The 24,119-nt window shown below is 38.9% G+C and overlaps 1 protein-coding gene across 3 annotated transcripts in view; it reads left to right on the top strand.

Annotated features, from left to right (window-relative positions):
- Positions 1–3,735: 3,735 nt before the first annotated feature.
- Positions 3,736–24,119, top strand: part of UBR2 (ubiquitin protein ligase E3 component n-recognin 2) — a 115,234-nt gene continuing 94,850 nt past the window's right edge. For all 3 annotated transcript variants that reach the window (XM_044917624.1, XM_044917623.1, XM_021692132.2), the window contains exons 1-2: positions 3,736–4,114; positions 11,505–11,764. In XM_044917624.1, coding sequence (XP_044773559.1) covers positions 4,037–4,114; positions 11,505–11,764 — 338 coding nt within the window. In that variant the 5' untranslated portion in view covers positions 3,736–4,036. The remainder of the gene's footprint in view (positions 4,115–11,504; positions 11,765–24,119) is intronic.

The following is a 24,119-nucleotide window of genomic DNA, read 5'->3' as shown; positions in this document are numbered from 1 at the left end:
AATTGGTCCTACGTATATGATACTCCCAGAGTGCCTGGTCCTGAGTTTATGATGCTTCTAGAATGCCTGGCTTTGCAGAGGCAAATGGAAAACCACTTTGAAGGTACATGCTCTCAACAGAGGCCTCTCAAGTTTCTCACAGCTAATGTTAAATGAATATGATCTCAAAATTCATAATTACAAAATGGACAGGAAACCATCATTTAAATGATTAACATGCACACACACAAAGTAAGATTAGATTCCCAAGATCTTCATAAGTATACCAATCTAATGAACACTACTGAATATGCATATTTAAAAGTATTAAAGATATAAAAAATTTAGAACCATACATAAGTAACAAGACATTATGAAAGAAGAACAGGGGGTGCCTGGGTGGCTCAGTCATTAAGCATCTGCCTGCGGCTCAGGTCATGATCCCAGGGTCCTGGGATCGAGCCGCACATCGGGCTCCCTGCTCCTCAGGAAGCCTGCTTCTCTCTCTCCCATTCCCCCTTCTTGTGTTCCCTCTCTCGCTGTGTCTCTCTCTGTCAAATACATAAATAAAATCTTTTTTAAAAATGAAAGAACAGGAATAAATGAATTAAATATAATTTCTAGGAATGACAAAGGAAATCACTGAAAATAAAAACATAGTAGATTGTTCAATATCAGATTAGACACAGCTGAAGAGAGAGTTTGCACACTAGAAGATATATCCAGAATGCAGCACAGACAGTTAAAGTATGGAGGAATGAAAAAGATTAATAGAGAAAAGAAAAGGAAGTCAAACAGAAATTCCAGAAGGAGAGAATAGAATGGTAATATTTGAAGGTAATACTTGAAGAAATAATGGTTTTAAAGAATTTGTTGACCATATACTCCAATCTGCAAAGGGAATGTCATTTTATACTGAAGAATGTATATTGTATAGACCATGTTCTCTGCCTACAATATGATACAATGAGAAAGCAGTAACAAACGATAAAAATATCACACATATTTGAAAAACTTAAGCTATACTATATGGGTCAAAGGAGAAATCATAATAAAATTAGAAAATATTTAGCAATGAATGATAATGAAATCACTACATACCAAAATTTGTGGAATGCAGTCAAAGCAGTAGATAATGGAAATGTATTGCCTTAACAAATCTATGATTCTAAAGTTGGTCCCCAGGCCAGCAGGATGACACAGGAACTTGATAGAAATGCCATTTTCTATCTCCACCTAAAACCTATTGAATTAGAAATTTTGAAGGTGGGATCTAGAAATCTGTATTATATCAAGAGCTCCAAGGTGATTTTATTTATTTATTTGACAGAGAGAGACAACGAGAGAGGGAACACAAGCAGAGGGAGCCGGCGAGGGAGAAGTAGGCTCCCCACTGAGCAGGGAGCCCGCTGTGGGGCTTGATCCCAGGATGCTGGGATTATGACTGCAGCTGAAGGCAGACGCTTAACGACTGAGCCACCCAGGCGCCCCAAGACCTCCAGGTGATTCTGATGCATGCTTCAGTTTGAGACCACTGCCTTAAATGTATATATTGAAAAAAAGAGAAATATTAATAGCAAACATCCAATTCAAGAATTTAGAAAAAACACTAAACTCAATCTAAAAGTAATAGAAAAAGGGAAATAATGTTAACAGCAGAAATTTTCTTTATAATGTATTTTAATGGCTTTTTTTTTTTTAAAGATTTTATTTATTTATTTGAGACAGAGAGAATGAGATACAGAGAGCATGAGAGGGAGGAGGGTCAGAGGGAGAAGCAGACTCCCTGCCGAGCAGGGAGCCCGATGCGGGACTCGATCCAGGGACTCCAGGATCATGACCTGAGCCGAAGGCAGTCGCTTAACCAACTGAGCCACCCAGGCGCCCTATTTTAATGGCTTTAATTCTATGTTAGGACTCTTAAAGAGGCATTATCTGTGCTTCCAGGTTGTAACAATCCCAGTTTTCCTCCAGCTTGACTCTGACTAGGTAGAGTAACAGTGCAAGGAAATTGGAGAAAAAAGAAAGTAACACATAGAAAAACATTTCAAGATATCTTTCTAGATACCTATGCAGATATATGCATGCTCTTTTTTCTAGCCAGAATCATAAGAAAGTATTAAAAATTATTTTCTTTGGGGAGGAGGAACTGGGGGTAAGTGGAGTAGTTTTCATTTTTCCTTTTAAATATTCCTACATGGGCACCTGGCTGGCTCAATCAGTGGAGCATGTGATTCTTAATCTCTGGGTTGTGAATTCAAGCCCCATGTTGGGCATAGAGCTTACTTTAAAAATAAATAGAGAAATAAAATATTCCCAACGGGGCACCTAGGTGGCTCAATCAGTTAAGCATCGCCTTGTCTCAGGTCATGATCTCTGGGTCCTGGGATGGAGCCCCAAGCCCAGCTCCCTGCTTAGCACAGAGCCTGCTTCTCCTTCTGCACGCCCCCTGCTCATGTGCTCTCTCTCAAATAAATAAATAAAATCTTTAAAAAACATATTCCTATTAAGTTTGAATTTCTTTTTTTTTTAAGATTTTATTTATTTATTTGACAGAGAGAGACACAGCGAGAGAGGGAACACAAGCTGGGGGAGTGGGAGAGGGAGAAGCAGGCTTCCCGCTGAGCAGGGAGCCTGATGTGGGGCTTGATCCCAGGACCCTGGGATCATGACCTGAGCCGAAGGCAGACGCATAACCGACTGAGCCACTCAGGTGCCCCTTAAGTTTGAATTTCTAATCTTACTTTTATTTTCAAAAGTGATAGCAAGACTTATTTGAACTATGAGATTATGGGTAATTTTTATTTCCTAATAAAAAAAGCAAAAACAAACAAAACACTTGGTTAATATTATTGTTAAAACAATAACAACAAAAATATTTCCCTGGATTGGGTCAGTTTTTTTTTTTTTTTTTTGCCTAATTCACAATTTTCTCAGAATAAATTAGCATGTTTGATAAAATGTGTAAGCAATTTTCTGATAAACTCTAAAGGAACTGAAGATTTGTTCTAAGAAACCCACTCACCCAACTGTCAGTCAAGAGCCTAATTACCTCTAACCAAACATAATTTTCTTTTGTACCTAATCTATTTTTATAAAATGTCCCTATCAAGAGTAAATCTTTTTAGACTTGGCTTGGTAGGCTACTTTTCCTTTGCAGCAACATTTATAATAAATTTTGATAAGTGGCCATAACTAAATTACGTGGAAATGTTTTCTTTAACAGAATTTAAGTATGTTTTAAACCCTTAAAAAAATCTGGGTAATGTCCACCTCAGTTACGGTCTAAAAGACGAAGGCATGATGAACGACAGGGCCATAGAACTATAGGAATAGAATGTAATTCTTTCATTCTTTCCACGAGTATCTTACTGTCTACCTATGCCAGGCTTTGAAAAGTACTTTAGTGTCTACCACGCGCCAGGCACCATTCTAGGATCTATGGCTACAAACAGGAACAAATGGAGTTGAGGGGAATAAAACTACAGTTCCCACAATGTCTTGCTCTTCTGCTTCTTCCCAGGTGAGCGCTTCTTTTCGCTAGTTTCTTCCCAGGATTCTAGTTGTACAGGAAAGCCCCGCCCGCTTATCTGCCATTTGCCCATGCTGTGGTTAGAAGATGGACTACAACTCCCATAATGCCTTCGCCCCCCCCCCCCCCAGGGCTCCACCTGCTTTCCGGCCGTGTGGCGGAGGACTACAGTTCCCAGGCTACTCTGCTTCCTCTTTTGGGTGTTATTGCCCGTTTCCCGGTGCCGGACGCGGTAGAAGCTAGCGAGAGTGCCAGGTCCTGGGTTCTCTGTGTCCTTCTCCGGGGCAGGGACGAGGCAGTGACCTGACTCTTGGGCGCCGAGCCCGGGAGGGAGCGCAGGAGGCCGCTTTCCCTCCTGTCCGGCTTACCTCACACTACTCTCCTTCTTCACCACCCGCGGCCGCCTGGACGACTCCGGACTGACTGCCTGGGACACGGGTGGCAGTCTCGGCAGTTGGGGCTGTGGCGAGGCCGCGGCCCTCGGGGCGGCGGTAGCGGCGTCAGCGCTGGGGAGAAGGAGAGAAGATGGCGTCGGAGCTGGAGCCCGAGGTGCAGGCCATCGACCGGAGTTTGCTGGAATGTTCGGCTGAGGAGACCGCGGGGGTGAGTGCCGGGACCCGGGCGGGGACGTTCGGCCCTCGCAGGCCGCTCCCCGGGGGAGGAACCGACTCCTGGAAATCTTGGAGCAGCCCGGCCCAGACTTGGGGCAGCGACCTCGCCGGGCTCTCAGGCCTCGCCTTGTATGTGGGTAACGGGCCGGGGAGGCCACCGAGCCTGCTCCTCTCCTTCCTGTCTTCTAATAGCCGGCCGAGCCGTTCTGTGCGCCAGCCACCTTTGCATTCCCTTTCTGCCTAGGAGAACCGACAGCTCTTCCATTATTCCTCTTTTTCCCCCACACTCACATTAGGTCCCCAGCCCTTTCTGCCAGCCCCTTGAAGAGGGGAAAGGAAGACACTTCCTGGTTTGGGGGTATAATCGCCCTACATTTTTTGCCTAATTCCTTTTCCGCAGATTAGGGGAACATTCCCTCCTCCACCGAAACATGCTACCCGAACCGGGTTCCTACTTTGTTCTGGGACTGCCCTAGGCACCAGAGGATGCAAACGACACTGTTTTCCCTTTATCCCCCGTTCAGTTCATTTTTGCACCGGTTTGGTCAGTCGACAGCGTTGATGAATGTGCGGAAAGTGGTGTCTGGGCATGTTCACTGAATGTGAGAAAGCAGTAGTGGAGGCTGGGAGATTAAAAAAATAATTTATCTAGGAGTTGGGGATAATTGGGTGGAAAAGAACTGTTACATAACTTTGAGAGAGCAGCTTTCAACAAATAGAAACCAATAAAGTGAGGTTTGGTCACAGCATAGTGGAAGCAGTTAAACCCCAAACTTAAACCATTCAAACCCAGTATTGTAATGAAAGTATATTATGAATATGCTCGTGTAAGTAGCAGAGTTATAAAATGATTTCTTTAATAAACTTGATGGCATCTTTGCTCAAGAAGGACCGGGAACGCCAATAGAGCAAATTGTCCAGAATGATTATGAATGGACCAAAACAACCTAGGCCTCACCTCTAAGGTCTCCAATTTAAAAAGCTTAGTTTATGGGGAGGGAGTGGTCTTTGAACACTTGTCAACAATCTTAATGTTATGAACAAAATTTTAGTGGGGCCCTTTGGGTTTGTTGGTCAGTGAGGAGTTCTTTGTGTGAATTGATGAGGACCCTAAAGTCAGAGCGGAAGCAATGGACAGGAGTAGAGATGAAAAGTTTCCTACGTTGTTGAATGATGACTCTTGGATTTTTTTTTTAAACCAACTTGTTTAGTGTAGATCTGTTTTCATTTACTTTCTACTTAATATCGCAACAACCTGGGGATTTTCATCCCGCATCTGCCTTTCATTTATCAAAGAGATTTGAAAAAAGAAAAAGTGTTACAAGTAAACAGTAAAATGGTCAGAATGACAGCTATTCCCAATCTGTCACTCTGTCGATACCCATATTGATATTTTAATCTGTTGTCTGCCTCAAAGTGTTGTTGTTTTTACTCCCACCAAATTCTGTGCATGTTGGCCCAGGCTGTGTGCTTTATTTTTCCAGTGCTGAAAGTGCAAGCTATTAAGTGATTGGAGTTTCTCCAACTTGTTGAAGTTCCTGTGGAAACCAGTTATAAACGGTGTTAGAGACCAGTGCAATACTTGTGCAGTGAAATTCTCAGGCAGATGCAGTGGGAGAAGTTAAGGGAAAAGCAATAAAAATTTATTAATTTGGACTTAATTTGAGTTTGTGAAGATCACAACCTGAGCTACATTTTACTTCTGTTTACTTTTAAATGGCTTTCTGAACAATAAGATGAAAAAATATTTAGTCTAAAGACCAACAAAAGTCCTTAAAGAAGATGCAGACTAATATTAAAATACAAGGTTCTGGGACGCCTGGGTAGCTGGGTCGTTAAGTGTCAGCCTTTGGCTCAGGTCATGATCCCAGGGTTCTGGGATCAAGCCCTACACTGGGCTCCCTGCTCCGCGGGAAGCGTGCTTCTCCCTCTCCCACTCCCCCGCTTGTGTTCCCTCTCTCACTGTGTCTCTGTCAAATAAATAAATAAAATCTTTAAAAAAATAAATAAAATACAAGGTTCTTCCAGCTATATAACCTGGCCTTACTTTGTGAGGGGTTTATTGTTTGAATTTAGTTAAAACCACGTAACACTTAAAACTGTTCTTTCAGCTTAGGCTACAGCACATCTCTTTATCACAAATTAAAATGAATTAATAAAGCTTTGTCAGGTTAAAAGTAAATTTTAGAGTAAACAAAGCAGTTATTGCAGCCTTTAGACATTTGTTACTGGTAATTTGTGGGATCACATCCATTTAAAATTACTTAATAAGGTTAATGTCACTTTTCTCACACTTCGTTTACACACTGCTTTTTAAATTTCTATTATGAAGAGGAAGGACTTTTTGTGATCTTATGTATCCTAACAAGCATGCCTCACAAATAAAGCATTTGAGCACTCTCTTTGATAATTGTAAGCTTATCAGTTATCTTAAAGAGGCCCTCTCTTCTCAGTTTTCTCCTTTTCTTGGTGGAATTGATTGCACAGCAGTATGACTTTCCCAGCACTTTTCTAGTCTATCTACATTTTTTGCTCCACAGATTTTATTATAATGTGTTCCAGTGAATGATTGTGATTTAAGAAGTACATATATTATTTTTATTTATCACAAATTAAAAAATTTGTGAGGACATGCATTTTAATTTCTCTTGGGCATTCATTATAGAAGTTTTATGTCTGTATTGGATATTTTTTGCTTTTAAGTTTTGACAGTTTTATACATAATTCACATATATAAATTCAATTCAGTGGGTTTTTAGTATATTCACAGTTGTGCAACTGTCAACACAACTTTAGAACATTTTCATCACCCCAAAAAAGAAATCCTATACCTATCAGTAGTCACTCCCTGTTTTCCTCTAAACTCCCAAACTGAACTACTTACCTATTTTCTGCCTCCATCGATTTGCTTATTCTGGAAATTTCATATAGCTGGAATCATAACAATATGTTGTCTTTTTTACATGTTTCTTTCACTTAGCAAATGTTTTCAAGGTTCAACCTTGTAGTATATATCAATACCTCATTCCTTTTTATTGCCAAATGATATTTCATTATATGAATATAATGTATTTTATTTGTCCATTCATCAGTTGATGGACATTTGGGTTGTTTCCACTTTTTGGATATTATGAATCATGCTGCTGTGAACATTTGTGTCCATTTTTGTGAGGACATGCATTTTAATTTCTCTTGGGCATATACCCAGGCATGGAATTGCTGGGTTCTATGGTAATTTTATGCTTAATGTCTTGGGGAACCACTAAACTGCTTTTCAGAGTGACTGCATCATTTTACACTTTCACCAGCAGTATGTGAGGGTTCCAGAAAATTTCTGCACATCCTTGCCAATATTACTATTGTCTTTTTGATTATAGTCATTCTATTGAGTGTGAAGTGGTATCGCATTGTAGTTTTGATTTGTATTTCCCTTATGACTGTTGATGCTGAACATCTTTTCATGAGCTTATTGACTGTACATCTTTAGAAGTGTCAATTCAGGTCTTTTGCTTATTTTTAAATTAGATTTTTTTCTTTTATTATTGAGTTTATATATTATTTTGATTTGTGAATGCTTTTACTTCATTTCTGGAACTCTTAATATGATTTGTTTAAAATTTTTCTTAATATAGGCTTAAAAACTTCATTTCAGCACTAGTGATTATTGTTTATTTATTTATTTTTTTTTTAAAAGATTTTATTTATTTATTTGAGAGAGAGAATGAGAGAGAGCATATGAGAGGGGTTAGGGTCAGAGGGAGAAGCAGACTCTCCGCCAAGCAGGGAGCCCAGTGCGGGACTCGATCCAGGGACTCCAGGATCATGACCTGAGCCGAAGGCAGTCGCTTAACCAACTGAGCCACCCAGGCGCCCGTGATTATTGTTTATAATTAACTTACATATTGGTGATTCTTGTTTGAAAACAAAATCAAATGTGGTTAAAGGATACAATTTTAATGGGGTAAAAAATAATAATTAGATACTGTAATAAAAGGCTAACCTCTAGGGATTCTTTCATTTTTATGTTTATCATACCTGCTCTCTATCCCAAGGCTTAAATTTAGCATTCAAAAAAGGAAAGCTCCTGGAAACATTGTCATAACATGTTTACTTTAGTGGAATGAGTTGACAGTTTTCTTTACTTCCCTTATGGAGGACTTCTGATAAGATAGTGCTTATTACTTTGTTGAGCACATTGGTGTGACAGCCACAAGTGTCTGAAATAAAGACAAATTAACATGCAACCAAATTAGAAATCTCAATAGTTTTTCCTGTTGACAAAACAGTTACAGTTAGCTTATGTTAGTGAGAATAGGAAAAGTTACTGATTTTATTCTTTTGAGAAATATGTGAGTCATTATTGTGAAAGGTGGCCAGAAAAATTTTTCTTCCTGCTCAATTTCTCTTCACAATTTTTTCTAATCTGTACTGTTGCCAGTCACTAATTCAATATTTCTGGTATAGAAAACTCATGTAAAGGTACTTCACTTTATATATTGTTTAAATTTAATGAAGTTTAAAATGCCCATTGTAGATCCCAAATCTGTTAGGTGGTTTTAAATTTGAAGCATATGCTTGCTTTTCTTAAACCAGGTATTTATATCTTCTTAATAACTTATAATAATATATTACAAACAGTATTTAAGATGAAATGCTTTACTAATAATATGTAATATATTACCAGCAAATATTATATACAGTAATATGCTATATCATATATAACATAATATGTAATAAATGTTACAGTAATATAGTATAAATATATAACATAGTAAATATTATATAAAATATTTCATATAAGGTTGCTGATTTTTTTTTTCTTAACCAGAAGCTGATAACTAGTTTCTGAATTTTTTGTTTAAGGAATCTATGAACGGGGGGGGAGTGCTTTACTGGCTCCTTTGGTAGAGCATGCGACTCTTAATCTCCAGGTCATGAGTTCAAGCACCATGTTGGGCATGAAATCTACTTAAAAAAAAAAAATCTATGAACAAATTTGACCTATCAGTGCTGTTGGAGCCACAAAACACATAATTTCTTTTAGAAAGCATCACCTTTTATTCTCCCTGGATTAAAATGCTGCAAAAGTGGTGGAGTGGGAGAGGGAGAAGCAGGCTTCCTGCTGAGCAGGGAGCCCGATGTGGGGCTTGATCCCAGGACCCTGGGATCATGACCTGAGCCGAAGGCAGATGCTTAAAGAATGAGCCACCCAGGTGCCCCAACCCATCCTTTTATAATGTGAACTGTGTGTGTGTGTGTGTGTAATTTTGATTGCAAATCACTTCTTTAAAGAGAGATAATCTTAATCCTGTGGGATTATCTCCCAAGAAGTGCTGTTGTTTTAAGAGTAATTTAGTCTCTTTCTCCTTGCATAAAGCAAACAAATAAATTGGTAACATTTGAAGAAGATAGTTTCTCTTCAGGGGTGAAGTTTTTCAGTGTGTGCCCTTGCAAGGGCAAGACCAGCAGGGATGACATTTTTGCACTAATCTTGGTGAAAGATGGGAGTGGGGGTTTTGGACCAGAGTAGTGGGGATGGTGCCTGTGGAGATGGAGACAAAAAAAATAGAGTCAACAGATTAGTTAGGAAGCCTAATACACAAGACATGATCAATTGGATGTTGGGTTGAAGAAGAAGGAAGATTTTCAGGTTTTTCTGGTGTGGATACTTAGGTAGATGCTTGTATCTAAAATAGGGAAAGGAAGTGGAGAAAATAGGTTTTTGAGGAGGGGTAGTGGAGATCATAAGTTCAGTTTTAGACCTATTGAGTTGGTGTTTGAATCAGGAGAAACTTTCTTGTTTCTCTCTACACTTACCAATACTTGTGGCCACCGAATGTGTGAGTTTTTTCCCCATACCAAGCAATTCTCTAATTCCCTACAGACACCAAGTGGGTGTCCTACAATTCAGTTCAATTCTGACACCATACACCTGGAGTTAGCATCAGATCCCACAGATTAAGGGCTCAGTCCCACGAGACTGACCCCCTCACTACTTAAGATGCCAATCACAAGCAGTGGGTCCTCAGGTTACCTAGAACTTCTGTCTGACTTGGCTACAAATCAAGGGTTCCCATGACCCCCTCTTTGGGTTCAGTAATTTGCTAGGATGGCTCACAGAACTCAGGGAAATGGTTTATTTACTAGATTACTGGTTTATGGTAAAATGATACAATTCAGGAACAGCAGGTGGAAGAGATGCATAGAGCAAGGTATGTGGGAAGGGTTCAGAGCTTCCATGCTGTATCTTGGTGCACCAGCACTTCTGTGTTCACCATTCCAGAAGCTCTTTGAACCCCAACATAGAAATTTTTACGGAAGCTTCATTATGTAAGCATAATTGAATAAATCATTGGCTGTTAATGATTAGCTTAACTGCCACCCCCTCTCCCCTCCCTGAGGTTGGGGGTGGAGGTTGTTATTTCCAACCTTCTTATCACATGGTTTGTTCCCTTGGCAACCAGGTCTCCATCCCTTGGGGCTTTCCAAAAGTCATCTCATTAACCTCAGCCCTAATTCAATTGAAAGGAGATTAATTATCACAGGTAGTTGGACGTAAAAGTTTGGGACAGAAAAGTGGCTTTTGTTTTTGAGCAGGGAGAGCAAAGGGGAAAGGATTTATAGAGAGGTTGATCAGGGGAAGAAGGCATAATTGATAATAACAAAGTCTCTTGTAGACTTCTATTCATAAGAGACTGGTATATCATTTATTAATCAATGAGAAGTGTAAGTAGGTATAGTGTAAGGCTGTTCATGTTCACTGCATGCTCTTCCTATCAGCAAACTGACATGAGAATCCAAATCACAATCAGTATATCATTTGAGCAAAGCGTTAGAAAGGAAGTCAGATGGGCATAATGGCTCATGTCTTATATGATGATTTGTTGTGGTCATTTTCTTATAACTGCCTACAGAAGGTTGCTTAAGAGTAATTTTGAGGAGAGGGATCATTTCACTTTAAGTAAAGTAGAATTCTGAAATACTTGGCATTTTATTTTATTTTATTTAAGATTTTATTTATTTATTTGACAGAGAGAGATAGCGAGAGCAGGAATACAAGCAGGGGGAGTGGGAGAGGGAGAAGCAGGCTTCCTACGGAGCAGGGAGCCCGATGCGGGGCTCAATCCCAGGACTCTGGGATCGTGACCTGAGCCAAAGGCAGATGCTTAACAACTGAGCCACCCAGGCGCCCCAATACTTGGCATTTTAATAAAGTTCTAAATGAATTTTACCCTTTTTGGAAAGAAAACATACAGTTATGAGTGATGTCAACAAAATAATTTATATGACTCTCTTATCATTGAATATATAGTAGGTTTATCCAAATTAGCAGTTTGGCATTATTTAAAACTAATTTTTCTTTTTCTTTTTTTTTTTTAAAGAAATGGCTGCAAGCAACTGACCTCACTAGAGAAGTGTACCAGCACTTAGCCCACTATGTACCCCAAATCTACTGCAGGGGTCCCAACCCTTTTCCACAGAAGGAGGACATGCTGGCACAGCATGTTTTGTTGGGACCAATGGAATGGTACCTTTGTGGTGAAGATCCTGCATTTGGATTTCCAAAACTTGAACAAGCAAACAAACCGTCTCATCTTTGTGGTCGTGTTTTTAAAGTAGGAGAGCCTACATACTCTTGCAGGTAAGATATTGTAATTTTCTTTCTAAAAGGCTCATTTTTACTTTTTTTCCTGAAACTTTATGTTTCTGTTTTAAAATTATGAAATACATATATATTAAGAAAGTCTACACAACAAATATATATGGTTTATTAAATAATCATGAAACAAATATTCATGTAACTATTTTCCAGGTCAAGAACTAGAACATCGTCAGTATTCCAGAAAACCACAGAATGCTTTCTTCCTTCCCTGTATTTAACTGCTGCCCTGACTCTTGTAATAATTACTTCTTTGCTTTTCTTGATAGTTTTCTAGTTAGTGATTTTTTTTTAATGTTGAGAATTGATTATACAAGGACAGAAGATGGAGAGGAAGGTGCCCTGTCTCCTTTAAAACCATCTATTCCTATTTCACAGAACTAGTCATTGTCAACAGTTTCTTATGTATCCTTCCAGAATTTTTTTATGCATATTCAAGCCCATATATATGGCTATCTTATACGTACATGCAAGCATACATACAAAAGGGAGTATGTGTTACATATTCTGGGCTAAATTTTCCTTTCTCTAACAAAATCTTGACTTCTGTCCATATCAGCTGATATAGCTAGATAATATTCCATTGCGTGGATGTACTATTTATAGAGGCATTATGTAACATTTCCTTAACACTTTTTCCTATAAGACTTAAATTTAGTAAGTTCAGTTTTGGTTAAGGCCTATAGGTATCTATGGTAGTCTTTCTTCATAAGCATGGTTAGAATACCAGTGGAGATCTTCTTATATTTTGAAATACTGTTAGATTTAGTTTTTTGTTTGTCTTTATAAGAACTTCTTTGAGTTCTCTATTGATGTTTGAAGGAATAGATTTAGTTTAATGTCACAGTGTACAGGCAAGGAAACTGAGATCCACTTGTTCCAATAATGTCTTTTGTAGCAAAAAGGTCCATTTCCAACACATGTATTTGAATGTCATATCTTTTTTTTTTAATAAAGATTTTATTTATTTATTTGACAGAGAGAGACACAGCGAGAGAGGGAACACAAGCAGGGGGAGTGGGAGAGGGAGAAGCAGGCTTCCCACGGAGCAGGGAGCCTGATGCAGGGCTTGATCCCAGGACCCTGTGATCATGACCCGAGCCAAAGGCAGATGCCCAACGACCAAGCCACCGAGGCGCCCCTGAATGTCATATCTTTTGATCTTCAGTCTGGAATGTTTCTCAGGGTTTTTTGTTATTGTTTTGGTTTGGTTTGGGTTTTTTTTTTTTTACTTTCATGATCTTGATACTTTTGAAGATTAAAATAAGCCAGTTATTATTATTATTATTATTTTTATTTTTAAAAGATTTTATTTATTAATTTGACAGAGACACAGTGAGAGACAGAACACAAGCAGGGGGAGTGGGAGAGGGAGAAGCAGGCTTCCCGCCGAGCAGGGAGCCCGATGCGGGCCTCAATCCCAGGACCCTGGGATCTTGACCTGAGCCAAAGGCAAGTGCTTAAGGACTGAGCCACCCAGGCACCCCTAAGCCAGTTATTTTTAAATGTCCATTTGGGTTTGTCTGACCCACTTTATGATTGGAGTCAGGTTGCATCTTTCACAGGAATATCACATAAATCACATGTTCTTATTCTCATTTTACACTATCAAGTAGCATGTGATTTTGATTTGTTTGATAACTGGTGATATTAATTTTGATCACTTGATTAAGGGGATGTCTACAAGACTTCTCTACTGTGAAGTTACTCTTTTACCCCTTGTAAACAGTAAGTATTTTGTGGGGAGGTACTCTAAGCTATTAAACATCCTGTTTCTTACCAACATTCATTTTATTCATTTTTTTATTTCAGTATGTATTCATGGAAGGCCATTGTTCTTGTGTTCAAATAGTTCTAGATTTGACCAGTTGAGGCCCTTAAAGCTGTCTTCTTTGTTCTTTTCATGTCCCCATCATTCTTTGAACACTTTCTTGTTCTAACACAAGATGTTTAGGGCACATCTTGGACTTCCTCCTGCCCCAGACCTGAAATCAGTCATTTCTTTAAGGAGCCTGGTTCCTTTTCAGTAGACATTAGTGTTAAGAAATAAGATACTAGGTGTGCTTGTTGCTATTGGTATGTCACTAATCCCAGGCCCTCTCAGTAGATCTGTAATTTATATATTTCTACAGATACATATTGAAAGAAGTATTGAAAATCATGCATTTACAGTAATCTCTCCAGTTTCAGTCCAATGCCATAGGCTTCTCTCTTGTTTTCTCCCTTTGCATATTTGTAACTTCCTTCTCTGATGAATCTGATTCTCATTATCCTGGAAAAATTTATTTGATGATTTACTTATATACAACCATTCTTCACTGCAGCTGCCACTGCCTTATCCCATTTGGGCTGCACACCCTATGCTGGGTCATGGTAGCTTTCCCCCACCTCTCATTAGGGCAGATCTAAAAGAAGTCTTTAAGACACATGGTCACGGCCTTTGTGTTGAATCAGCTGGTTGTCTGCCTTGACAAGAAGTCCAGAGTCCTCTAGCGCTGTTTGCTGGACTTGAGGTATCTTTGTGGCACTCTTGATTCCATAGCAGCCATTCTCTGAAGAGTGTCACCCTCTGTGTGTGCAGCCCAACCCTCCACCAAGAACTCATCCGTAGGTGACCTCCACATAGACTTCTGTCCTTTCCTGGCCCCTCCTGTGCTCATACATTCCTGCTCTCGTGCCCTGACCCAAGGCTTCTAGCTCTTTTACCTGCCCCCAAATTTGATCTAGTCTCAGCTCAGTGGGACCTTCCTGCACTGCTTAGATTCTAGCTCACTGTGCCACAGGTGGGAATTTACCCCCTTGGTGAGAGAGTCTTACGTATTCATCTAGTTTTATGGCTGTGTAGAGTAGAAGGCTGGTTGAGTACCAGTTACTCTGCTGTAACCAGAAGTGGAAGTCCCAATATTTATTTTATTTTATTTTATTTTTTTAAGATTTTATTTATTTGACAGAGAGAGACACAGCAAGAGAGGGAACACAAGCAGGGGGAGTGGGAGAGAGAGAAGCAGGCTCCTGGCAGAGCAGGGAGTCGGATGCGGGGCTCGATCCCAGGACCCTGGGATCATGACCTGAGCCGAAGGCAGACGCTTAACGACTGAGCCACCCAGGCGCCCCCCAATATTTATTTTAACAAAGAAAGTTGCTTATGTTTGTTGAGCACTAGGCACCACATTTAATGCCAAGTGCTTAATATGAAATCATGCTTAATCCATCTACAAAGTTCTGAGATAATACCCCGGAGGAGACTGAGGCTCAGAGTGGTTAAGTGACTTACCTGCATTCATAAAAATTGAAACCAGGGCTCTCAGACTCTAAAGTCCATTATCTTTTCATTTTACCTTTCTTTGATTCTCATATATTGATTGGCCTCTTATGAATTTTTCATTCATATTCAGTAAAAGGAGAGGAAAAAATAGGAAAAATGTTCTGTTTTTCTTACAACTAAATCTGTCTAATTCCTAAATTCTGAGAGATGTTCTTTGTTGTTAAAATATTTGCATATGAAGTGAAGACAATGAACTAGGTAGTTTTGTTTTTTAAGGTTTTTAGAAAAAAATCAGCAGTCCTTTTTGTGGTCATTCTACTGGTCCCTGAAACTCAGAAGTCTGGGAACTACACACTAACACTTGGTTCCTAAGCAGAAAATCAAGTTGCATTGTAGTACTTCTGTACTACAAAGTACCTGCAAAGAATATTAAATAAAAATATTTGGGCTGGCAAAAAAGCTTTTGGTGACAGTATTGTGAACTTGGCCTGAATCCTTATCTCCCTCATTATCCCCAGTTAGACTGTCTATAAGCTACTCTTTCCCCATTGCAGATGTTTGGCAATTTATAATAGCCTCATACATAATAGGTGCTCAGCAAATATTTGTTGAGGAAATGTCTGTTACATTGTTCAAAGTACAGAAGACAGTTTTAAAGATATTTTGCTATTCCTACTTTAGTTAAATTGCTTGAGTATTCCTATTTTTTCCCCATTTCCATACCTGTCTGCTGGCAATATCATATTTATTGTAAGCCAGCTACTTTGGAAGATGTTCCACAGTCTTCAAAAGTGACTGTGGAATAGGCTTTTGGGAGTTTGGAGAAGTGGAGTGGGATGACAGGAGGAGGAATATATTCCCTTAATGAAAATGGTGCACTGAGGGCGCCTGGGTGGTTCAGTTGGTTAAGTGTTTGCCTTCGGCTCAGGTCATGATCCCAAGGTCCTGGGATCGAGTCCCATGTCGGGCCCCCCCTGCTCTGCGGGGAGCCTGCTTCTCCCTCTGCCTCTGCCTGCCACTCCCCCTGCTTGTGCTCGCTCGCTCTCTATCAAATAAATAAATAAAATCTTAAAAAAAGAAAAGAAAATGGTGCACTGAACAGCTATATTGGAAGGTTAGTTGTGCATAAAGGATTTGTGGGTGAAACGAGTCAGAGATGATCTTAGTAGATTTTTTTCTGTATTACCTGTGGTCAAGTTTGAACTTGGGTATGTCAGCCTGGTAGTTTCTCTGAGATATAAATTCATTTCACTATAGTCCGGGGGTTTAGGTTAATCTAGGATATTCTGTTCTGGATATTCTAACTGTGTATTAAGCGGTTGTGTGTAAATCAATGGAAAGGAAGGCACAGTGGGTGAAGGGAATGCCTCATGAGGAGAAAATTACCTTGTTGCCATCATCTAAAGAGAGTCACGAGAGTATATTAAGGACAGAGAACACAAAGAACAGCCTCAGCTACTGCTTTTTAGAAATTAAAAACTTAACAGGCAAAACATGTATTTGGTTATATCTTTCAAAAGGTACAAAAGTGTATGCCATGAAAAATAACCTTCCTTCTCCACCCCTTAATTTCCCTGTTTCCTTATCCAGAAGTGACCACCATTAGTAGTTTCTTGTGTATTCTTCCAGATATCCTATGCATTTGCAAGCATTTGTATTTTATTCAGTACATCCTAGTGTATCACTTAAGCTGTTTTCACCTTGCTTATATGAAAATTTGTCCTTAAAATTGTTACATAACATTAGAGAGAGATTATGTGAGCTGACTTTGTCTTATGTTTTTAATGGCTGATTATTCTATTGTAGGATATTCTGTACTTACTAGCCTTCTATTAATAGACATTTAGGTGGTTTCTAGTATTATAAACAATACTGCACTGAATATCTTTGTATGTCTTTGTGCACATGTAGAAGTAGATCCCCAGGATACATGTCTGTAAGTAAAATTTCTGGGTCAAAGGATGCACACATTTATTTCTCTTTTAGTGACCAGTAGTAAAAACCTATAAAATGAAAAAGAGATGGGGGCACCTGGATGGTTCAGTCAGTTAAGTGTCTGCCTTCAGCTTGGGTCATGATCCCAGAGTCCTGGGATCAAGTCCCACATCGGCCTCCCTGCTTGGCAGGGAACCTGCTTCTCCCTCTGCCTGCATCTCCCCCTGCTTGAGCTCGCTCGCTCTCTCTCGCTCTCTGACAAATAAATAAAATCTTCAAAAAAAGAGAGAGAGAGAGATGATGTGCTAGTTTGAGGAAGAGAGGCAGGGTGGGGGGGCAAACAACAGAAACTGCAACAGAGATGTTGGGAAAGTTTGGAAAATCTGTCTTCTAGCCAGCCTTGCAGGGAGAAGAAACCAGGAAGAACAGGACGGTGTGTGGCAGCCAGAAAGAGGAGGCAGATTGGCCAATTACCTGAGCTGTGGAGGAAAGAAAGCGGTGTCTGGTGACAATCTCACATGAAAGAACAGACTTTCTCTCTCCCTGGGGTGGGAGAGAAAGATTTAATCTGTAAAAGGTCTGGTAGGTCCTAGGTTTGGACTACACTCTTAACAGATATTTCTAAACTTTGCTGTTATCTGAAGTTGGCCACAGTCCAGGTTAAAGATACTGTCCTTCAAGACTGTCCAAGATACAGCTTCAGGTTTAGTGATTCTCAGAGGCACCTTCAATTCTAATCACCTGGCTGCAAATTTCAACTATATCCGTAGACTTTATGTAATTCATTAGAACAACTCCCAGAACTGAGGAAAATGTTGTACTTATGATTAAAGTTTTATCACAGCAAAAGGATATAAATCAGAATCAGCCAGAGAGATACATAGGAAGATTTCCAAATGCAAAGCTCCTGTTGTCCTCAGGGACACATTATCTTCCTGGCACATTAATGCGTGACAATACACACAGAGTATTGGCAACTAGGGACTCTCATCCAGGCTTTGGTGTCCAGAGTTTTTATTGGGGTTTCATTATGTAGGCCTGACTAATGGAATCATTGCCCACGGACTTAATATCTAGCTCCACTTCCCTTCCCAGAGGTAAGGCTAATATGTGGCTGAAAGCCCCAGCCTTCCAATTACATGGTTTGTCTTTCTAGTATGGCCAATCCTCACTCTGCCTCATTCATTAGCATAAACTATCACATGGAGGGGGCAGCATAAATAACAAAGATACTCCTATCACACAGGAAATTGTAAGGATTTAGAGTTCTCTCGCAGGAACCCTGGGACAAAAGCCAGCCAGATTCTTCAATTACACAGTTCTTGAGAAAGTCAATGAGATCGATTGTGTATTGCTTTCCACGATTCTTAGCACATGGTAAACTCTTAGTAAATGTCCATGCTGGGGTCTTGGGGATGAATGTCTCCTGTTATTCCCAGGTCTCATGTATTCCTGGTAAAATGACATGGAACCTATCATTTGGAAAGATGAAATATGGTTATTGAAATTCTAGGGGAGTTTCTAAACTAGATCCTTCAAGTATAAAAGTGATTCATGTCTATAGGATAGAGGTTTTCTTGAACTAGAAAAAATGATATTCAAGAGTCTTTTATGTGTGGTACTTAGGAAAGGGATTTGTGAAGGGAATTAGGTTAGTTTTTCTGTAGAGTTATTTGTTCATAGTTTCTAAACTTTATAGGTCACAAATTATCTTGCTAAAGCCTCGGTGATCAGGATAAGCTATCTGTTTTCAGGCAGTAGGCTAATATTTATGATATTTGTCTATACTTCGTTATCTATTAGGAAAAGTGTAGTCAAATTTAATACCTGTTACTCCTTTCTAAATAGAGATGGTTGTTATTAGGGACAATAATCTTAGTATTGATTTTGATCATAACTATTTACTATTTCATAACCATTAAGAAAAATAAAATATTAGTAGAATATGAAATCATACTTTAGTGTGGTATAAATTTTAGTTTGAGTTTAACACTTCTGTTAGATGTAAAGAAGTTAGGTTTAATTCCATTGATTTCCTTGTATAGTTAAATTGAGAACTTTTTTTTATTAAAGTTTTATTTAAGTAATCTCTATATCCGATGTAGGTGTAGCTCAAACTCATGAACCCAAGATCAAGTCACATGCTCTTCCAGCTGAGCCAGCCAGGCACCCTGACAACATTTTTTTTAAACTAATAATTTAAAAACTTATTGCATGAATGTTACAGATAACCAGAAGTTATGGTTGGGGAGTTATGCTGCTATCAGGAATATTCTTAGCATATGTTTCCAGATAATGCTTTATGATGCTTTATTATAAACTATTAAATGGTTTTGCTCAGGTTTAACTTTTTTTCTTAACTTTGATTCTGTTAGTCATGATAGATGAGATTATGCTAAAAATAACAAACAACCCTACAGTCTTGAAGACTTGGAACTACCTAAAATATATTTATTACTCAACCGTGTGACCCGTTCGGATGGGTGAGGGCAACGAGTGGAGGGTTCTACCTGGTTAGTTACTTAACACCATATTACATCTTCATAAACTTAACATAATGTTTTTTAGTGTTCAGCACAGCAAGAGAAGAACAGAGCTGGAGAGTCTTGCCCAGCAAATATATTGCACTAGCTCAGAATTAGCAACCATGCCCACATCCCTTTAGCCAGAACTAATCTGAAGGCCTCTGTCCAACTACAAAACAGGGTGGGGAGGTATAATTCTCCTGTGTCTAGAAGAGATGCACACTCTGTGGATGAACATGAGAAGTCTCTTCAATGATTTTTTAGGGTTTTGGGGTGATTTTTCCTTCCTCACAGAGCAGTTAGGAAAAATAAGGTAATGTATAAATACAGCACTTGGGGAATTATATTTATATAGGTAAGAATTTTTAAACCAAACACTGAGTCTTCGGATGAGTTACTGAGGCATGAGTAATATTTCAAGCAGAGGGATAGACATAATTTTATTTCTGTTCTGTGTGGAAATATAAAGCTCTAATGTGGAAGAAAGAACCTCTTATTTCCAGTAAGAAGAGTTTGTTTAGTTTCTTGGCTTTAAAAAAAAACTTGAAAACTTGATCTCTTTTTAGCTGAATTCTATTTTAAGACTGTTTCTTTTTGCCATGAATAGTCCAGAGATTGAAATCAATGCTGTGTTAGTTTTAAAAATATCGGTTACCTCTAATTATGATGTGCTACATGAGTGAAATTATCCTGTGTATATTGCAGTTGTGACTTTTTCCATTTAACAATTTGTCTTAGAGATCTTTCTCTGTCAGTATATATAAATCATCATTCTTTTAACTGCTGTGTTTCCATAGTAAGTTCAGGCCATAGTTTATTTCATTGCTCTGTTAATGAAATTAGAAATGGGGAACTTCTAGGGTTTTTTCCCCATAATAAACTATGCTGCAAAGAACACCCTGTACATATTTGTACACATCTCTTTTTACACACGTCTCAGTATTTTTCAAGGTAAATACCTTGAAGTAGAATTTCAATGCTGTGTGTTGTCACTGTGAGCTTCAATATATTGGAAATTCCCTTTTCTGCACTGCTCTCTTTGCCCTGGGAAAATGACAGGGAGTGGGCAGTTGATGTCTCCTAGATAGTTTGGGTTCCTGTAGTTGTCTAAAATGAGTCTTGTATTCTTGTTTTAAAGATCTGTGATCATGTTTAATTACTCTTGGCCAGTTTGTTGCAGGATTGAACATAGGCGTGCATGGGGTATAATATCAACTTCATATGTATGCCTTTGTTTAGATGTTAGGAAGTAGTAGAACTATAACTATATTACTATGAGCTGATCCTTACAGGTAAGGAAACTCAGATTTATATCTAAAATTTTCCTTTTGATGCCCAATTGAGGGTTTTTTTTTTTTTAAGGGAAAATTTACATATTTCAGAAGGCACAAATCTTAATTGTACATTTTTGACAACAGTTAACCTCATGTAACTCACATCCCTTTAAGATATGAACATTTCCATCTGACTAGAAATTTCCCTCTGAGTAGCTCCAGCCCCTAGGTAACCACTGTTCTGATAATTTCACCTTAGATTATTTTTATTTTTGCCTGTTCTAGAACTTCATAAAAATGAAATCATTTTTTATTGGATTGTTTGTCTTTTATTATTGAGTGTTGGAGTTCTTTAGATATTCTGGGTACAAGTCCTTTGTTAGACATGTTTTGTGAATATTTTCTCACAGTCTGTGGCTTGCCTATATGGTGTCTTAATGACAGAAGATTTTAATTGTGATGTCATTTTACCAGTTTTTTTCTTTTCTGATGATTTAAGAAATGTCTGCCTTCTCCCAGGTAGCAAAGATAGTCTGTATGTTTTCTTCTATAAACTTGGATAAGTTAGATTTTATGTCTGGGTTTATGATCTGTTTTGAACATTTTTTTATATGGTTTGAGGTAAGGGTTGAGCTTTACTTGTTTATAGGTGAATATCCAGTTCTCCCAGCACCATTTGTTCCTTTCCCTATTGAATTGCTTTGGTACCTTATCAAAAACCATTTGATCATATAAGTGTGGGTCTATTTCAGAACACCCTAATTTATAGTAGCCCTCTTATATCCACATGGGATATGTTCCAAGACCCCCAGTGGATGCCTGAAACCATGCGTAGTACCAAACCCTATGTATACTGTGTTTTTTGCTATATGTACATACCTATGATAAAGTTTAATTTATAAATTAGGCACAGTAAGAGATTAACAGCAATAACTAATAACAAAACAACAATGATAACAATATACTGTAATAAAAGTTATGTGAATATGGTCTCTCTCTCAAAACATTTTATTGTACATATTCACCCTTTTTGTGATGATGTGAGATGATAAAATGCCTGCATGATGAAATGAAGTGAGGTGAACGACTGAGCCACCCAGGCATCCCTCCTTTTTCTTTCTTCTTTTTCTCTTTGGTATTCCTGTTAAACATACATTATATCTTTTGTAATTGTCTCACATTTTGTGGATATTTTGTTCTGTTTTTCTTTCAGTCTTTTTTCTGTTTGCTTTTCAGATTGTTGAGATATCCTCAAACTCAAGGATTCTTTGATCAGCTATGTCCAGTCTACTAATAAGCCCATCAAAGGCATTCTTCATTCTGTTACTATGTTTTGATCTCTAGCGCTTCTTTTTGGTTCCTTCTTAAGATTTCCATCTCTGCTTACATTGCCCTTCTGTTCTTGCATGCTGTCTATATCCATCAGAGCCCCTAATATATTAGTTACAGTTGTTTTAAATTTCAAATCTGATAAATCCAACATTTCTGACATAACCTGATTTTGATGCTTGCTCTGTCTCTTCAAACTGAATTTTTTGCCTTTTAGTCTTATGCTTTTTTTTTGATAGCCAGGCATATGATATACCAGGTAAAAGGAATTCCATAGGCCTTTAGTGATGTGGTAGTAAGGTGTGGGGGAGGGGAAGCATTCTGTAGTCCTATGATTAGATCTCAGTCTTCTAGTGAGCCTGTACCTCTGGACTCTGAACTTCTCATGTGCTTTTCATTGCCACCACCCGCCTCCCCCACCTGTCTTTATGTGGGACAAGATGGCTAGAGTGAGCTGGAAGTGGATATTTCTCTTTTCCAGGTCAGTTAGACTCTGATAAAACCTTGGCAGGTAGGCTCTGATTATAGTCTCTTCTGAGGGCAGACTTTTTTTTTTAAAGATGTTATTTATTTGACAGAGAGACACATAGCGAGAGAGGGAATACAAGCAGGGGGAGTGGGAGAGGGAGAAGCAGGCTTCCCGCTGAGCGGGGAGCCCGATGCGGGGCTCGATCCCAGGATCCTGAGATCATGACCTGAGCTGAAGGCAGACACTTAACGACTGAGCCACCCAGGCGTCCCATAAGGGCAGACTTTTTAAGAACAGAATGCCCTTGGGCGCCTGGGTGGCTCAGTTGGTTAAGCGACTGCCTTCGGCTCAGGTCATGATCCTGGAGTCCCGGGATCGAGTCCCGCATCGGGCTCCCTGCTCGGCAGGGGGTCTGCTTCTCCCTCTGCCCTCTTCCCTCTCGTGCTCTCTGTCTCTCATTCTCTCTCTCTGAAATAAATAAATAAAATCTTTAAAAAAAAAAAAAAAAAAACAGAATGCCCTTGCATATTTCAGCATGGTTCCTTTTTTTCCTACCTGCTGGTAACACGAGTGGATTTTTCTCTGATGTTCACTGTGAGAACCTAGTAGAATTCCAGGAGATAAAACTGACCAAAATGTTAGGGCCCAATGACTGGGCCCCACCCTGGTTCCCAGTGACTGGAGTTTTAATCTCTCAAATGTTCACACTGAGCCTCCAGCAGTTTGTCAGGTACAGTTCAGGTTTCCCTTCCTCAGGACTGGTTCCTGTAGAGGACTGTGTTTGTGGGTTTCTGCTCTCAGAAGTTGTGTTTCTCTGTACTCCTTTATTGGTCTCTGTAATTTCAAGGGTAGCAGTTTGTCCTGTGACCTTACTTCTTTTGTAAATCTAAGAAGAGTTGTTGGTTTTTCAGTTTGTTTAGCTTTTTACTTGTTAGGACAGTGTGGCAACCTCCAAACTTCTTACATGCTCACTGGAAACTGGAAGTCTGCACTGATTTTTTAGGGGTATTCTCCTGAATATAGAATTCTGCGTTGATACTTTTTTTTTTTTTTTGCTTTTCAGCATTTTAAAGATCTTGCTCCATTGTCTTCTGACCTGTGTTGTTTCTGATCATGTCCGCTTTTATTAGGATATCTATGTTACTCTGTATCAAGTTTGCTGGTTTTCTCTAGCTGCCTTCAAGATTTTCACTTTATTGTTGGATTTTAGCAGTGTGACTGTTATGATATGCCTAGCTATATGTTCTTTGTTTTTATCCTTATGGGGTTCCTTGAGTTTCTTGGATCATAAGTTGATGTCCTTAACCAAATTTGGGAAGTTTAGGTTATTACTTTTTCAGATATACTTTCTGCCTCATATTTTCCACTCCTGGGACTCCAGTTACACAGTAGTATAATTGAGGGACTAATTAGTACTACATAGTAGTAGTGTGTAAATATAACTTTAAGATATATGTAAAATTACTATGAATATATGTGTGTAATACGAATGTATTTACATAGTGCATGTTGTAAACATTTTAATAAGAATGTATGATTC

This window comes from Neomonachus schauinslandi, chromosome 8 (genome assembly GCF_002201575.2).
Source record: "Neomonachus schauinslandi chromosome 8, ASM220157v2, whole genome shotgun sequence".
NCBI classification, from domain to species: domain Eukaryota; kingdom Metazoa; phylum Chordata; class Mammalia; order Carnivora; family Phocidae; genus Neomonachus; species Neomonachus schauinslandi.
This window is presented reverse-complemented; position numbering and strand designations above follow the sequence as displayed.